At 41.0% G+C, this 14,450-nt stretch overlaps 1 protein-coding gene across 1 annotated transcript in view; it reads left to right on the forward strand.

Moving 5' to 3' along the window:
* Nucleotides 1–2,380: 2,380 nt before the first annotated feature.
* LOC138982878 (vitamin D3 receptor-like) overlaps nt 2,381–14,450 on the forward strand; it is a 53,217-nt gene continuing 41,147 nt past the window's right edge. Inside the window, exon 1 of the mRNA XM_070356272.1 lies at nt 2,381–3,515. Coding sequence (XP_070212373.1) covers nt 3,352–3,515 — 164 coding nt within the window. The 5' untranslated portion in view covers nt 2,381–3,351. The remainder of the gene's footprint in view (nt 3,516–14,450) is intronic.

Consider the following 14,450-nt stretch of genomic DNA (forward strand, 5'->3'; position numbering starts at 1 on the left):
TAGAATCAGCTTTCCAATTTTTTTTATTTTTTTTTGCTGGAGGGGGGGTGCACGTGCACCCTGTGCACCCCCCTCGTCTGCCCCTGACCACAGAAACACATAGAACGTATAACAGTGGGCGTACACACATACGTACAATGATGACGGACAATTTACAAACAAACGTGCGGTTGAACCGCGGATACGCTCAATGCTGACAGCACCGACATCACACCGGTTTAGACTAGAGAGAAATTAACATTTCACATTCAAAACCTTTAGACAAGAAAGAATCTTGAAGCATACCACACACAATTCAGGAAAACAATTTAAGAATTTACTTTAAAGAATGATCACAACATATTACAAAATATACATCCTATTTCCCTATCCTATTAGAGTTAAAGTCGTCATACCTTGACTATTCGTTGACCGGGTACCAGACGGATGTCTTCTTATTCAGTGGTCAGGGCTGAGAGCTGAGAGAGCGAATATTTAATTTGTAATTCTATATATCCGTTTCTGTCTTTTCTTATTCTTCCTTTTGATTGGTTATTCGTTTGATCTACTATTCTGCGTTTCGTGACCTTCGGTTGCCAGTCGATCTCTTATTAACCGAATCTGTCATAACGTTCTTCATAACTCCTTATCATCAACAAACTTTTGCCTTGTTGGCTTTAATTCTTATCTACATTATTACTTAAACTTGGAACCTATCTTTCATGTACTAGGTGACCCCTTGGCTGCCCAGTCTATCTCTTATTAAACCGAATCTGTCATAACGTTCTTCATAACTCCTTATCATCAACAAACTTTTTCCCTGTTGGCTTTAATTCTTGGGTTCACCCCTTGGCTGCTAAATTTATTCTTCAATCTCACTGTACAACTCGTTACTATTAACTAAATTCCATATATAATATTTACGATTATCGTTAAAACCTAAATCCCTTTTAAACTCTAAAATCCAAATTTTCACCGTGTGATAGATCTACATTATCTTATTTCTTCAACAACTTTTAGATATGCAGCGTTTGAGAAAGAATGTTGATTTAACGGCTATAGTGCTGTTATCAGAAATGCATTTTTTGTTGTACCTATATGTTTTCAATTAGCACCATCCTTTACAAACAAAAGTAAATCAGTAAATTAAAATCTGCAATGTTTTTTTGCGAGGGACTAACGCGGAAATTATTGCATGTGCCAGAAAGATTATCTTCAATGGTTTTACCTTTTTGCTCACGACCAGTTTTTTCTTTTTCTTTTTGCAGTGATATTTAACCTTTTTGAGCAGAAAAAATACTTACAATCGTTGTCCCTTTTCAACAAAACAATAACAACCATAATCCAACCACCTGTTGAAAGTTTTCTGTAATAATTGCAGTGAGTCATAAAGCTTCTGAAATCATACGAGTGCATATGTAGGCTTGCTCCCAAAGTTTAGATTTTGGACCGTTGAGCCCCTCGGGATCGAACCCCCGGCCCAGTAGGGCTGACTGTTTGACATACATGACAGCGTTGCAGCTTGTTATGATGTCGTCAGCGACTGTCTAAATGGTGACGGCAGCATCCCTGTATGTAACAGTCATGTTACTCTGCATCCATTTCGCTATAGCTGTCTATGTATGTTGTGCTGATGCAGCGTTATTTACCCGCCTAAGCTCTCTGTCTGTGTGTGTGTGTGTGCCACGTTGTGTGTGTGTCTCTCTCTCTCTCTCTCTCTCTCTCTCTCTCTCTCTCTCTCTCTCTCTCTCTCTCTCTCTCTCTCTCTCTCTCTCTCTCTCTCTCTCTCGGAGTGTGTGTGTGGATGTGTTTGCAGAGATGGTTATGTTTATTTCTTCTGTAAATTATATCCCCTTGTCTAAAGGGCTTTTAAAGCTGAGGACAATAAACTCCCAAAGCGTCTCTCTCTCTCTCTCTCTCTCTCTCTCTCTCTCTCTCTCTCTCTCTCTCTCTCTCTCTGTGCGGTGGTGGTGGTAGTGCAGTTATAGGTACAGTCTATTCGTACATACAGGCCTCCGCCGCTCTACCAACTGAGCTATCACGGGATAAACTCGCCTAGAGGTACGCCTCGGTGGGCGTGTCTTTTTCGCTCCGGCAGAAGAGGGAGGGGGGTCTGGAGCAGCGAGCGCTGTGATTGGCTGCGGCGGATGTGTGTACCGAGTCACCCCCTTTGACACTCATTGTTTACACGCCGGAGCGACACTGAGGCCCTGTCCAGGTTGCGGTGATTCGGCTCGCGGTGCTGTATGGGACTCCTGCCTCTCGACTCCGACCCCCCCCCCCCCCTCTCTCTCTCTCTCTCTCTCTCTCTCTCTCTCTCTCTCTCTCTCTCAGCCCCTCTCTTGCTAGCAAACGGGGCTAGACGAAATAGGGGCCAGCTGTGTGCTTGTGCGATACTCTAAAGTCTACTCTGCTGTCCCTGCCTCTCTCTCCCCCACCCCTCTCTCTCTCCTGCCTTCTTCTCTCTATACCAAGCTGGCTAAGGGACTTGGTGAACCCAGCGCTCGCCCCGCAGTTCATCCCAGTTCAGCTCTAGCACCCGCACTACACCGCGAGAACCTATACTAAACCGAGAGAGTGAGAAAAGAGAGAGAGAGCGTAGGCCGAGTCTCTGCATGTATGCAACTGGCTGAGCGGTTTGCAGCAACAAGCGTTGTCGTCACTCGCAGCTCCTACTTTCGCTGCCAGACTCTCGTATCGATCGATTTGCTGTGTGTGTGTGTGTCTGTGTGCTTGCCTGCCTGCCTGGCTCCACTCGGGACAGTTCCTCCCTCTTCCTCAACTTATCTTACCTACTACCTACCTCCTCACCTGGACAAAGCTTCAGTCGGCGTGCATCGCTTCTCAGCACAAACTTGTGTGAGCAGCGGCTTCAAAGTTGGGACAGCTCTTATTCCGAGTTTGAGGACATACACAACGTACGACTTAGCTGTTGTTCTCTCAGCGTTTGTTTTGGATTTACGCCCAATGTCAAATCATTGAGTTCTCAACACGAGACTGACGCTGGGGGCCAGAAGATCAACAGTTTTGGACGGTGTTTTGGCTATTTTTTTGTTGTTCTGTGTGGACGGCGTCAACTTGGGCTAATTTTTTGGACAGTGTTTTGGGCTATTTTTGTGGGTTTTTTTATTCGACGGCGTTTTTGGCAAGCGCCAGCGGAGTTTTGATGACATTTTTCACCACGAGTGTTGTGTTGAATCAGCCCAACGTGGTGCAAACACACCTCCGCTCAGGTCAGCCCGCCAGAGTCCTCCGGTGTTTGTTCACCAGCTTGTGGACAGTCGTTTCCACGATCTTCTGAACGTTTTTCCCACCCCCCCTCCTCGCTGTTAGCACCTGACGGGTGCCCGACACCAGCCCCCACGCTTCAACATGATGCTTTCGTACTGCGATGCCCGGGCCCAGCCCCCGCGGATGTATCCTGACTACGGGCACCTCCCCGGGCACCATCACATGCCCCCCTATCCCCCCAGACCCCGCATGGACCCGGCCAGTGATGTCTTCACCTGTCTCTTTGGTGATCTCTTTGTCAAATGGTAAGTCAGCCCTGACTGCACAAACTGCATGCAAACACAGCGGATTCAATGACCGGAATGACACAAAAAGTGCAAGACACAAATGAAAAGTATACACAAAATTCCGACTTGAACAGCTGAAATCAAAAAAATCGACGTATTCTATTAAAAATAAATCAAAATGATTGATATAAACATGCACAGAACGCGCACATCTACTGCAAAACAAAACAAAAATAAATTGTACAAAGACAGCGAACAAATCATACAAACAAACAAACAAACAAACAAAGCATACAAACAAACAGAACAAAGCACACACACATTCCCGACTTATCCAACCACCAGCATAGATAAGGAACACATTTTAAAAAGACAGAATAAAAAGAGCAAAGAAGTTTGCGAATTCCATGATATAAAATGAATTAACAAAATAATAAAGTGCAGATTGCAAAGTGGTCTTATTATTTTTGACTGGTTACTCAAGTAAACATGTGTGTTGTCGCGTCTTTTTGTCAAATAACGGATATCTGCTCAAGCATGTAAGCAGTTAAAATACAAGTGACCACCAGATTGTCGAAGAGTTCAGTTTATTCGCTAGTCCCACGGCCAAATCAAGTGTGTGCTGCAATAATTATATTATCGAGTAGAAATCGGCATTGTTGGGTTCACACTTGTGATAATCAAGGGGAACACATGTGTTTATTTTTTGTTATTAACTGTAAAACGGTTGTATGTAATGTTTAGAATATCCGTTTTACAATAAAATAAGAGGTTAACTGACTTTAAAATACGCTTATCACAACGAATGCAAATATGTTCATTGTGCCTGAAAGTTTTAGTGTTTGTTGTCTATAAAACTGCGCGCTGATTAAAGAATGGAAATAATAAGTATCGAACACATATTTTTCGCGTGTTCTTTAAATTGGTTATATAATATGATTATAGAAAGGATTGAATAACTTTCTTTCTTTAATAATTCTATTAATTTCAATTCATCATAACGGACCAACAAATTTTAAATGCATGGATTAATATGTTCATTAACTCCCGAATGTGTGTGTGCTTTGTTCTGTTTGTTTGTATGCTTTGTTTTTTTGTTTGTTTGAATGATATATTGTGTAAAAAAAATCCATCTCACATGGCATTAATAGGTAACATGCGCCTTGAGTCGCCTTGTGTGGTGAGATACGTGCGCGATATAAATCCTCTTAAATAAATAAATAAAAAATAAATACGTCTTTTCGCACCTGCACATTTGTCAACGGAATGATACCCAATACTTCTTCTTCTTCTGCGTTCGTGGGCTGAAACTCCCACGTACACTCGTGTTTTTTGCACGAGTGGAATTTTACGTGTATGACCGTTTTTTACCCCGCCATTTAGGCAGCCATACGCCGTTTTCGGAGGAAGCATGCTGGGTATTTTCGTGTTTCTATAACCCACCGAACTCTGACATGGATTACAGGATCTTTTACGTGCGCACTTGGTCTTGTGCTTGCGTGTACACACGAAGGGGGATAAGTCACTAGCAGGTCTGCACATAAGTTGACCTGGGAGATCGGAAAAATCTCCACACTTAACCCACCAGGCGGCCGCGGCCGGGATTCGAACCCTTGACCTTCCGATTAATAGGCCGACGTCTTACCACCCCGCCACAACGCCCGTCATACCCAATATGATTTGCATTGTTTGCTTGGTCGACCGGAATATGAAGTATTTGATTGTTATAATATTATCTTATTAGTTCCATCTGCTAAACTGCAGCTCCTTGGATGCGATGAGACTAAACTCTGTCAATCTGGTATTAATAATAGTTACCGTAAAATGAGTGTGAAATGATAGTTAAATAAATAAAATGATAATGTTATATAAAAGCTCATGAAATTGGGGTAAGAATTTCATAAGGTATGATGAGTTCATAATAAATAAAAGCGAGGGAGAACATGGAATAACATAAGAAAGATTGTGTTGTCTTTAAAAAAAAAAAGTGTTTTTGAATTTTGTTTATTTGGATACGTGAATACGGAAAAAAATACATTAAAACAAAGAAATAAGGAAAGCATAACCTTAGCACAATATCATTCGTATATTTCGTAGGGTAATTCCATAACATTTTCAAGAAACTTTTGCTTCCAAAGTAACTGTAAAAGACATAAGTGTAATAATGATAATATGTACAGAATCCTTCACTGCAATGTTTGGCTGTTTTCAAAAATCACAGGGTCCGAAAAACGGTTTGTTTTCAGGTTGGCTCTTAGTTCCGGTAATCTGCTACTAATGTCCTTTATAATAATGAATAATAAAGTTAAACATTTAAATAAAAAGAAAACACACCCGTAACCAGGTTAGGTACTTTTATATCTATATTTCGGCATGTAAATGCCTTCTTCGGGATGGTATGGAAAGAATGGAATGACGGCACGTGAAAAACAGCGTCATGAATTGTCATGATAATCAATGACATCATATTATTTCTCGCGCGTTCTTTCTTAAAAAAAAGGTAAAAGTTTAAAGTATTATTCACGATTATCCAATGCTATGCTGTAGATGTATTACACGAGAGACCTAGTTCTAAGATAAGAGCGAAAAAGAAAAAGAAACGAAACAAAGAAATACAGATTAAATAATTTAAACTCAAATCCTCTGTATTATGCATTTCGAGACGTTGTTCGTTGGGATAGTCATACAAGAGCAAACCAAACATACCAATGCGCAAACACATTAATGCAGATTAAAATGGTTAAATCCCATCATCAATAACGTATAGCTCGGCGTTGACGCTGTGGGATATATTTTATAAATTTCCTGCGGGCAGTATTACCCCTTTTTGATTCGTTAACGTAAACTAACTCAAGGCGAGCCCAAACAACAACAGAAATGAAAGTTGGAGAAAAATATACAAATGAACAAAACGCCTTCAGTATATCTCTATAGTTGCCCGCAGCAAGACAAGGGCTGTTCGACCGACAGGATTCATTCGCGGAAAACAGAATGTAAAGGTCGTACTTGTAAACACATTCTTAGATCATTGAATATGGAGAGAAAAACACATTCAGAAGAAATAAAATATGTTGAAAGGATTAGACACTGTTTAGAAACGCAGGGACGGATAAACAAAATTACGATTGGTGCAGTCGAGCTGAAAGATACTTATTTTAATGTGCAATTTACAACGCGGATATTGCTCTGCCTTCATTCTACTGCAGTCTGACACCTCAGCGAGTAAAACTTATCTTAATGTGGTATTTCCAGTTGCTGTCAATGTCTTCTACTACATTGCGGACTTGCTTTATCTATTTATATTGTGACTAATCCGGCATTTCTTTTTGTGAAAGAATAGAGGCATTATTTTGATGTGTAAGTAAAATAACAGAAAAGGTACGAGTTCGATGAATAGAGTCGAGAAGAAATCAGTATTCCGTTAAGTTTAATGGCAATCTCGGGCACGTGTCTTTGCTGCACTTTAAACATATTTCATATATAGTATTGCTATACGAATATTGCTTTTATTGCTGTGCGAACATGAAATTAAGAACAGAGTTGGAAGGCGAAAGGGCGGCGGCTGGGGAAGATTAGGCAAATCAGGTTTGATGAAGATCTGATGCAAAAGTTCATAACAAGTGCAGTTATGTTCAGATTAATCAATATTTTTCGAACAAGAGAGCATGCATGCAGTTGTACCATACAACCGCATGCGAATGCCGATTAACTGTAACCACAGAGGACAGTTAATTGCGGACATGATCAGTGATAATGACGTACAATGACTCTGTTGTGTGCATGGCACACGCATGACATTGAGGAAGTCAATTAAGTGCACTGATTGACATGCACATGTTTACTGCTTGTCCATCTATTTCTGGACATGTATATATCAACTCTTATATATATCATTTTGGAAAATACGTTGAATCATCTATGGATGTGGTGTGTACATTTTCCGGGAGCATGTGTACTTGTTTTTATTTATCGTTGGACTTGTGTACGCGCGCATACTCTTATTTTGGGCTTATATAAGTCGAGGCATGATACGAACAGCCGTTTCCGTTCGACATTTTTCAAGCATATTGTGAAGGTATAAAGACCCACAGAATGGAACAAAATCTAACAACTGGGCGCGTGTGCTTGTTGTCATTCAGCTATGAACTTGTACGTGAACTCTAATTTTGGAATATAATACGTGGAGGCATGATTCATGGTGGTTTTTTTCTCGTTCAAATGTTTAAACCACTTTGTCTAAAATTGTTTTAGCATATTGATGTCAGTACACGCAGGTTTTTTTGAAGCGACAAAGATGTGCACAATATGCAACAGAAACTGTATTATTTACAACGAATGGGAGAGAAATAGTGACGAGGGAATTTTCTTTCTGCTGGTGTTGTTTCGGACGTTTGTTCATGAAGGAAGTCAACTGATGGACTTTAATACAATGAGTATTATGCGTAGGGCCGTGTGCGTACGGAATATATCTTTTTTTACGTTTTACATCTTGAGTTTGATTCTCTCTCTCTCTCTCTCTCTCTCTCTCTCTCTCTCTCTCTCTCTCTCTCTCTCTCTCTCTCTCTCTCTCTCTCTCTCTCTCTCTCTATATATATATATATATATATATATATATATATATATATCCCAACCAATATATATATATATATATATATATCCCAACCAAAACTAATGCTGCCTTCCGTTTAAATGTCATCTTAGAAAATTGCTTTAGTTTTAATTACAAACATAATTTGAAAAAATAGATTATGTGTTTTATATGATTCTGTGCAATATCATTATATACACAATTTTTCGTACGATTGACTTTGAGATTTTAACAATTACAAGACTTTTAATGTTAGACAGAGATCATACATTTACACTGAGGACCCAAGCACAAACTACATTCGGAAAATCAAAATCATTTAAGAACTGTTAACTTGTAACATTTATCAATCCACTGAGTTAACACAGAAAATAGTGCATACATATACGTGTATATATAATATGTATGTGTATACTGCATGAAACACCACGAGAGAACGTTGTTTTCGCTGTTACCAATTAGTTTCGGATACAACAAGAAAACTATTGTCCGACATGACTGTTTAGTCAGCAAAGAAATATTGCGCTCGAAAATGCACGAAAACAATAATATCATCTGCGTAATTGACATCAATAAAATGAAGTAAGTACGAATTAAGAAAATGCTTAAGTGCAGAGCGGGCAGTGCCGCTGCAGAGTTTTTTGATTTTATAGTTAGTGGCTGTGATGGTGTTTTTTGTTGTAATTATTATCAATTTGTTTGACAATGTTGTTATCTCTTTCTCTCTTTATTGTTTTTCTTTTTTTCTTTCAAACATTCTAGTTTTGAATTTAAAAACTTTGCTCAGTACTAATTGTCTGTAGAATTCGGGCACAGCTCTCGCGACGAGTGAAAGTCGTTCGAGTCTGTTCGTGACGAAAGATCTTATGATGTAGAATTTCTATTTAAGCTTTTTGACGTGACGGCCACAGCAGTGTACACTACAAAATTCAAAGGGAAAGCGATGAGATGACGTTTTACGTTTCGCTATATATATGAACGTGCTTTTTGACGTTGAAAAGGTTTTCGGCCGGGGTTTCAACAATTCAATTACAAAAGAAGAGAGAGGGGCACGGCCCTTTTTTGTCGTGTGTGCGACAGAATACAATACGGATAGAAACAAAAGGAAGGGCTAAATGGTTTGGGGAGTCACTGATTTCCGTAAGAGTGTTGTTTGCACGCTGCGGCTTACGTGTGACTGAGTTTAGCAAGCAACAATCGCAGTTTTTGACCGAGAGCGAAAAATGGGAGTGTATTACTGCATGAATGGCCGAACGTTGCTGTCGTCAACAGTTGGTTTTTTGGTGTGTTTTTTAACACAATCATTTTCGGACAAAAGTCACCCAGCCAGTGCAAATTTCAGAATGACGCTGCATACAGTTTTAACACAGTTTATTTTGGACCAAATTCAGACAGCTATTGCAAATTTCAGAATAAAGCTTAATGAACATTTTACATATTTTATTTTGGACAAAAGTCAGACAGTCGTTGAATGCAAGTTTCAGAATTAAATGTAATAGACTTCTGTGATTTTTTTGTTATATACAAAGATGCGAATTACAAAAGGGAATGTCCATTTTTGGACTTCTTCGCTGGTAGATATTTCAGACCATGATGTTAGCCGAATTAAATATTTAACAATATAAAAATGGTTGATAGAAGTAAATGTTTTACTTGATATAAGTAGGACTGCGGGATTAACAATATAAAAATGGTTGATAGAAGTAAATGTTTTACTTAATATAAGTCGGACTGCGGGATTAACAATAAAACAGGCTGTAATCTTAAAAAAATGACAGGATCTTTTCATGAAAGAAATTATATACCACATCTTTCGATCGCCCCAGCTTTAATTGATCATATTTCATATTGTTGCACAACTCATCACTCTCTGATCAAATTTTACTTCTGCCCCAAAAGCAGTAAAGGAATTATATTTTATACGCACTATCTCTGCACGGCAAAAAACAAATACAACCAAACCTTATGTCTGCACAATTCGGTTTTCACTTTAAAAGAATTTATTTTTAAGTGTATCGTTAAAAAAAAGTAATAAAGAAGGAGGGGGGAAAAAGAGAGTATAGCGTATTCAGCTAAAAGGTCGCAGGGCAGAGAGGGGACAACCGCTACTCTCAGGAATGCGGCGGGTGCAGTAGTCCCTGATGGAACAGCCATCCCCACGCCCCGTCACCTTTCCAAGTGACACATTTGGAGAGTACAAGCGAAAGTCCTCACTTGGGTTTGAACCCTTCATTTCTGGGGTCTAGCGGTCTCCTGCGCCCTTCCCCACGTGGTTCTGACTATTTCTGAAGACGTTGGGTCCGTTTGGTGGTCATGGCTGGTTCGGGCGATTTGTGAAGTATACACTTTTGGATATTAAGGACTTGATGCTGGCTGGCTAATTTAAGTTTAACGTCCTCACAGGAACAAGAGCCTATTAGGGACATGAGGTGTTTATATGCTAAAATAGACTTGATGCCTGTAGTGGAAGACGTTCGGGTCCTCTTTGGAAGAATGAGACGGAGAAGAGGTTTCTTGAGGTCTTTTAACAGCTTTGGTTTGCGGTTTTAGGACTCCAGTTGAAGACGTTAATTATTTATTATTTATTTATTTATTTATTCATTCATTTGTGTTTAAACTGCTCGTTTTGGAGGTCTCGTGTGATCTTTCAGAGTTGTTGATTTTGAAGTTGTATTAATTAGGTTTCTGTTGTTGAGAGAGAGAGAGAGAGAGAGAGAGAGAGAGAGAGAGAGAGAGAGAGAGAGACAGACAGACAGACAGACAGACAGACAGACAGACAGACACACGCACACAGACACAGACACACACACACACACACACACACACACACACACACAGACCGGCAGGCAGACATACAGACAGACAGACGGACAGTTATCCATGAGCCCTACGAGAATTATACAGAATACAAACTTGACTTAGACACACAGACACACAAATGACCGTGTTGCTCCTCTATCTATAAGATACAGACAAGGCCACAGCCGATGTGAGGTGACACACACACACACACGCACAACTGACTGCATGGCTGTTTGTAAGAAGTATTGGAAAAGCTAGAGTCGAGGTGAGCCCAAGACATGGCAAGGTGGCGCGAAGACGCTGGCCAAACACACGGAGGTGTGGGTGTCGGAGCAGAGAAATGCTACTGCACGTTATACTCGGCGCGGAGACGGTCCTCTCGTGCCCTTTACTGCATCGGCTCCCTTGTCACTCGCGTGTGGACTTCAGGGTAAATTAACACCCCGTCTACCCCCTCTTTAAAGCTCACTTCCCACCCCGTTTGTGTCGCCCAGAAGACGGAAGGAGAGGGAAACAATATAGTGACAGAGACGCAGAGAGACGGAGACAGACTGACTTAGTGACTGGAGCATTGGGGGCGGGGGGGGGGGGGGGGTGAGAGATTTTTTTTGTCTTTTTGCGGGGCTTAACCTTTTCACAAGAGAGGGGTATATGGCCCGATTTGCGAAGAATGAAAAGCTCGAATCAGCACGAGAGAGAAAGAAAGTGAGGGGGGGGGGGGGGGGATGTTAGGTTTCGGTTTTCAAAGCGGGGTATTTGTACAGGTAAATTAAATGTGTTGACCTACCACTTAGGGTTGAACAGTCTACCGTAGTATTGACTCTCATCTTCCTCAAAGTGCGATGCGCATCTCTGTCTCTAAAATACGTGTTAACTGTTGAAAGGGGGTAGATGGGTGTAGGGGAGGGGGGTCATACTCGCGCACACGTACACACATTTTCATTGGAAACGACGGTGAATAATGATAATACTTATATGATAATACAAAAATTTAAAAAATTTAAAAGATTGGTACATACAGCATGAGATACAGCGACAACGCAGAAAAACAATTTTATGGAAGAGCTAAGATCATACCTTGTATATACAATACCATCGGACAGCCACCATTTCAAAATATTCAATTTATGTCTGTTTAAAACATTCCCAATTCCAGAATTAAACGATAAAAAAACAGAGAAAAGATGGGAGGACATTCTTTTCTTCACTTTTGTTTTAATCAGAACTAACTTCAAATCGTAGTATAAAAGTTAGAAGATATCTCGATAGGTTTCGAAATGTGCATCTGCACTACTTCTAAGAGGATATGATTAAACAGCTTGCCATCGAAACAGAGTCATTGTATATGTATTACAAAAATACTCATCTCCTAAGCGCACACTGTGAGTACATCTGTTCTTCGCTCATCCCATTTACATGCGGTGGTGTGTGTGTGTTTACAGAGATCTGCAAATATGGCGGCACTGAGATTTCATGAGGCCATCAAAAAGTCAATAATGCAAACAGCGACATGTGCATACGATCAGCAGGTCGTGCTATTAACGGCTCATGATTGCATTCGGTTCTTCCGTCTTCAGAACTTAATGGACTGAAAACGGAAGGATGAAGTTTATTCGTTTCAAACTTTGGGTGTTCTTATGTTAGCGCTGCTTGTGACAGCAGCTGCAAAAAAGCTCAGTTTTTGTAATAAAAAATAAATTGCTTTGTCGTTTGCTTATTTGTTTGCTTGCTTGTTTTTGTGTTTGTTTCCTTGTAAAAGTGAGATGAACGAATTTTTTGTCCGAATAATGGATGTCTAACAACAACAACAACAGTTAAAAGCTTTAAACAACTAAAAATTTAAAAAATCTATCTTAGGACCAACACACTAACTGACTTCAATTTCATGCAAGTCTCTCAGTACACAAACAACTGACACTAAGGTCAAATCAGCGCACTCCACGCACAGGTGAAATAACTCGCAATCAGGACGAGATGCGCTCATTTCCCATGACAGAGGTGACCTGATGAGTCGCTCTGATGCCTCCGGGCCTCTTCCCCCTCTGGTCATACTTTTGGTTCTGTACCCTCCCCCACCCTCTCCCCCTACCCCCGGGCCACCCTCATTAGGGCCAGTAAGCGCAGGGTACTCGGCCATCCGATCCTCCCACGTGATAGCCCGGGGGTACCAGGGATCAGTCGCGAAGAGCTGTTTGCCAGCGTGCGTTAATTTGATGATGGAAGATGTTTTTTATGCCATGGGATCAGTTTCTGTAAGGTTTCCGGGAAGTGCATGTACCTCCATTGAGCATGCTTTGCACTTTCCAAGGTTACTTAGGTTTGGTTTACGAGGGGGAAAATGAGTTTTGTGCTCTGGTGTTGGTGTTAAAGAGGCGGTTGGGAGAAAGATAATGAACAGGTTTAGTTAAACTTTACGAAATATTAATTTTAAGTTCTAGTTACCTGTGCTTCACAATCATAAGAATGACCTTCAGGCTCAGAAATTTGAACCGAAAAAGGTTAACTTCTGTCTCAAACAGAGTGTACAAGTTCACCCCCATAGAACCAACAAACTTGTACGACAAAAAAGTGCATAATGTGATTGGCTTAACTTACCTGGGTTTATTATCGTAAAAGTGCTGCCAGATTGAGAAATTAGGGCAAAGCAAACTTCTTATTTTTAACCGTGTGTTTTAACCATAGTTCGCTCCAGAGAAGTTTGGGCTAAGCAAGCATCCTATCTTCAGACCGTGTTTTAACCATAAATTTGCTTTGGAACCAGTTTCTCGACATCGTCTCTAATCGCTGAACGCGCGTTCAATTCACAAGAGAGCAGTTTTTGTAGATGGTTTTAGCTGACGCTGAGCTGATCTCTTTACCATGCCAGCGTATGAAGAGATGGAAGGGGGGGCTTGGGGAGGGGATATGAAACGCGAGCGTTCAGGCAAGGCCGATGAAGCGTGAAGATGATGCTGAATAATTGGAAGACATCCTGCTCCAGCATCTCGAGGCTGCCTGGCGGGTCCTGAAATCCCCCTTCCAAATGTCTTGGGCAGATATTGCTTTTGGAGAGGAGCGGGCGAGGATAGTTTGTAGAGACAAGTGGCGGGAAAACGGCCTCGGCGGCTGTGGAAACAGACAACAGGGCGGTAATTTGCTGGAATGTTCCCCCGGTCTTTTACTTCCCCCTGTCTTCCCCCCAGCGTGTGTGTTGTTTCTTTGCCGCTAAAAGATACATATACACCCGCCGGTTACAGCTCTCGACTCGGCTCGGCGTTGTCTGTCATTCGCAACTGAGCGCATGCACCAGACTGCATGTCTTCTTTATCTTAGGGCACCTCTGTCTCTGTCTCTCTTTCTGTTCATTTTTTTCTGTTTGGCTCTGTCTCTGTCTGTCTCTCTGTCTTTCTACCTGTTTCTCTCTCTCTCTCTCTCTCTCTCTCTTTCTCTCTTTCTCTCTTTCTCTCTCTCTCTCTCTCTCTCTCTCTCTCTCTCTCTCTCTCTCTCTCTCTCTCTCTCTCTTTCTGTCTCTTTTTTCTCTCACTGTCTCGGTGGCAGCGTACTTTCAAGCTGTTCGTAAAGGA

This window comes from Littorina saxatilis, linkage group LG12 (genome assembly GCF_037325665.1).
Source record: "Littorina saxatilis isolate snail1 linkage group LG12, US_GU_Lsax_2.0, whole genome shotgun sequence".
Classification (NCBI taxonomy): Eukaryota; Metazoa; Mollusca; class Gastropoda; order Littorinimorpha; family Littorinidae; genus Littorina; species Littorina saxatilis.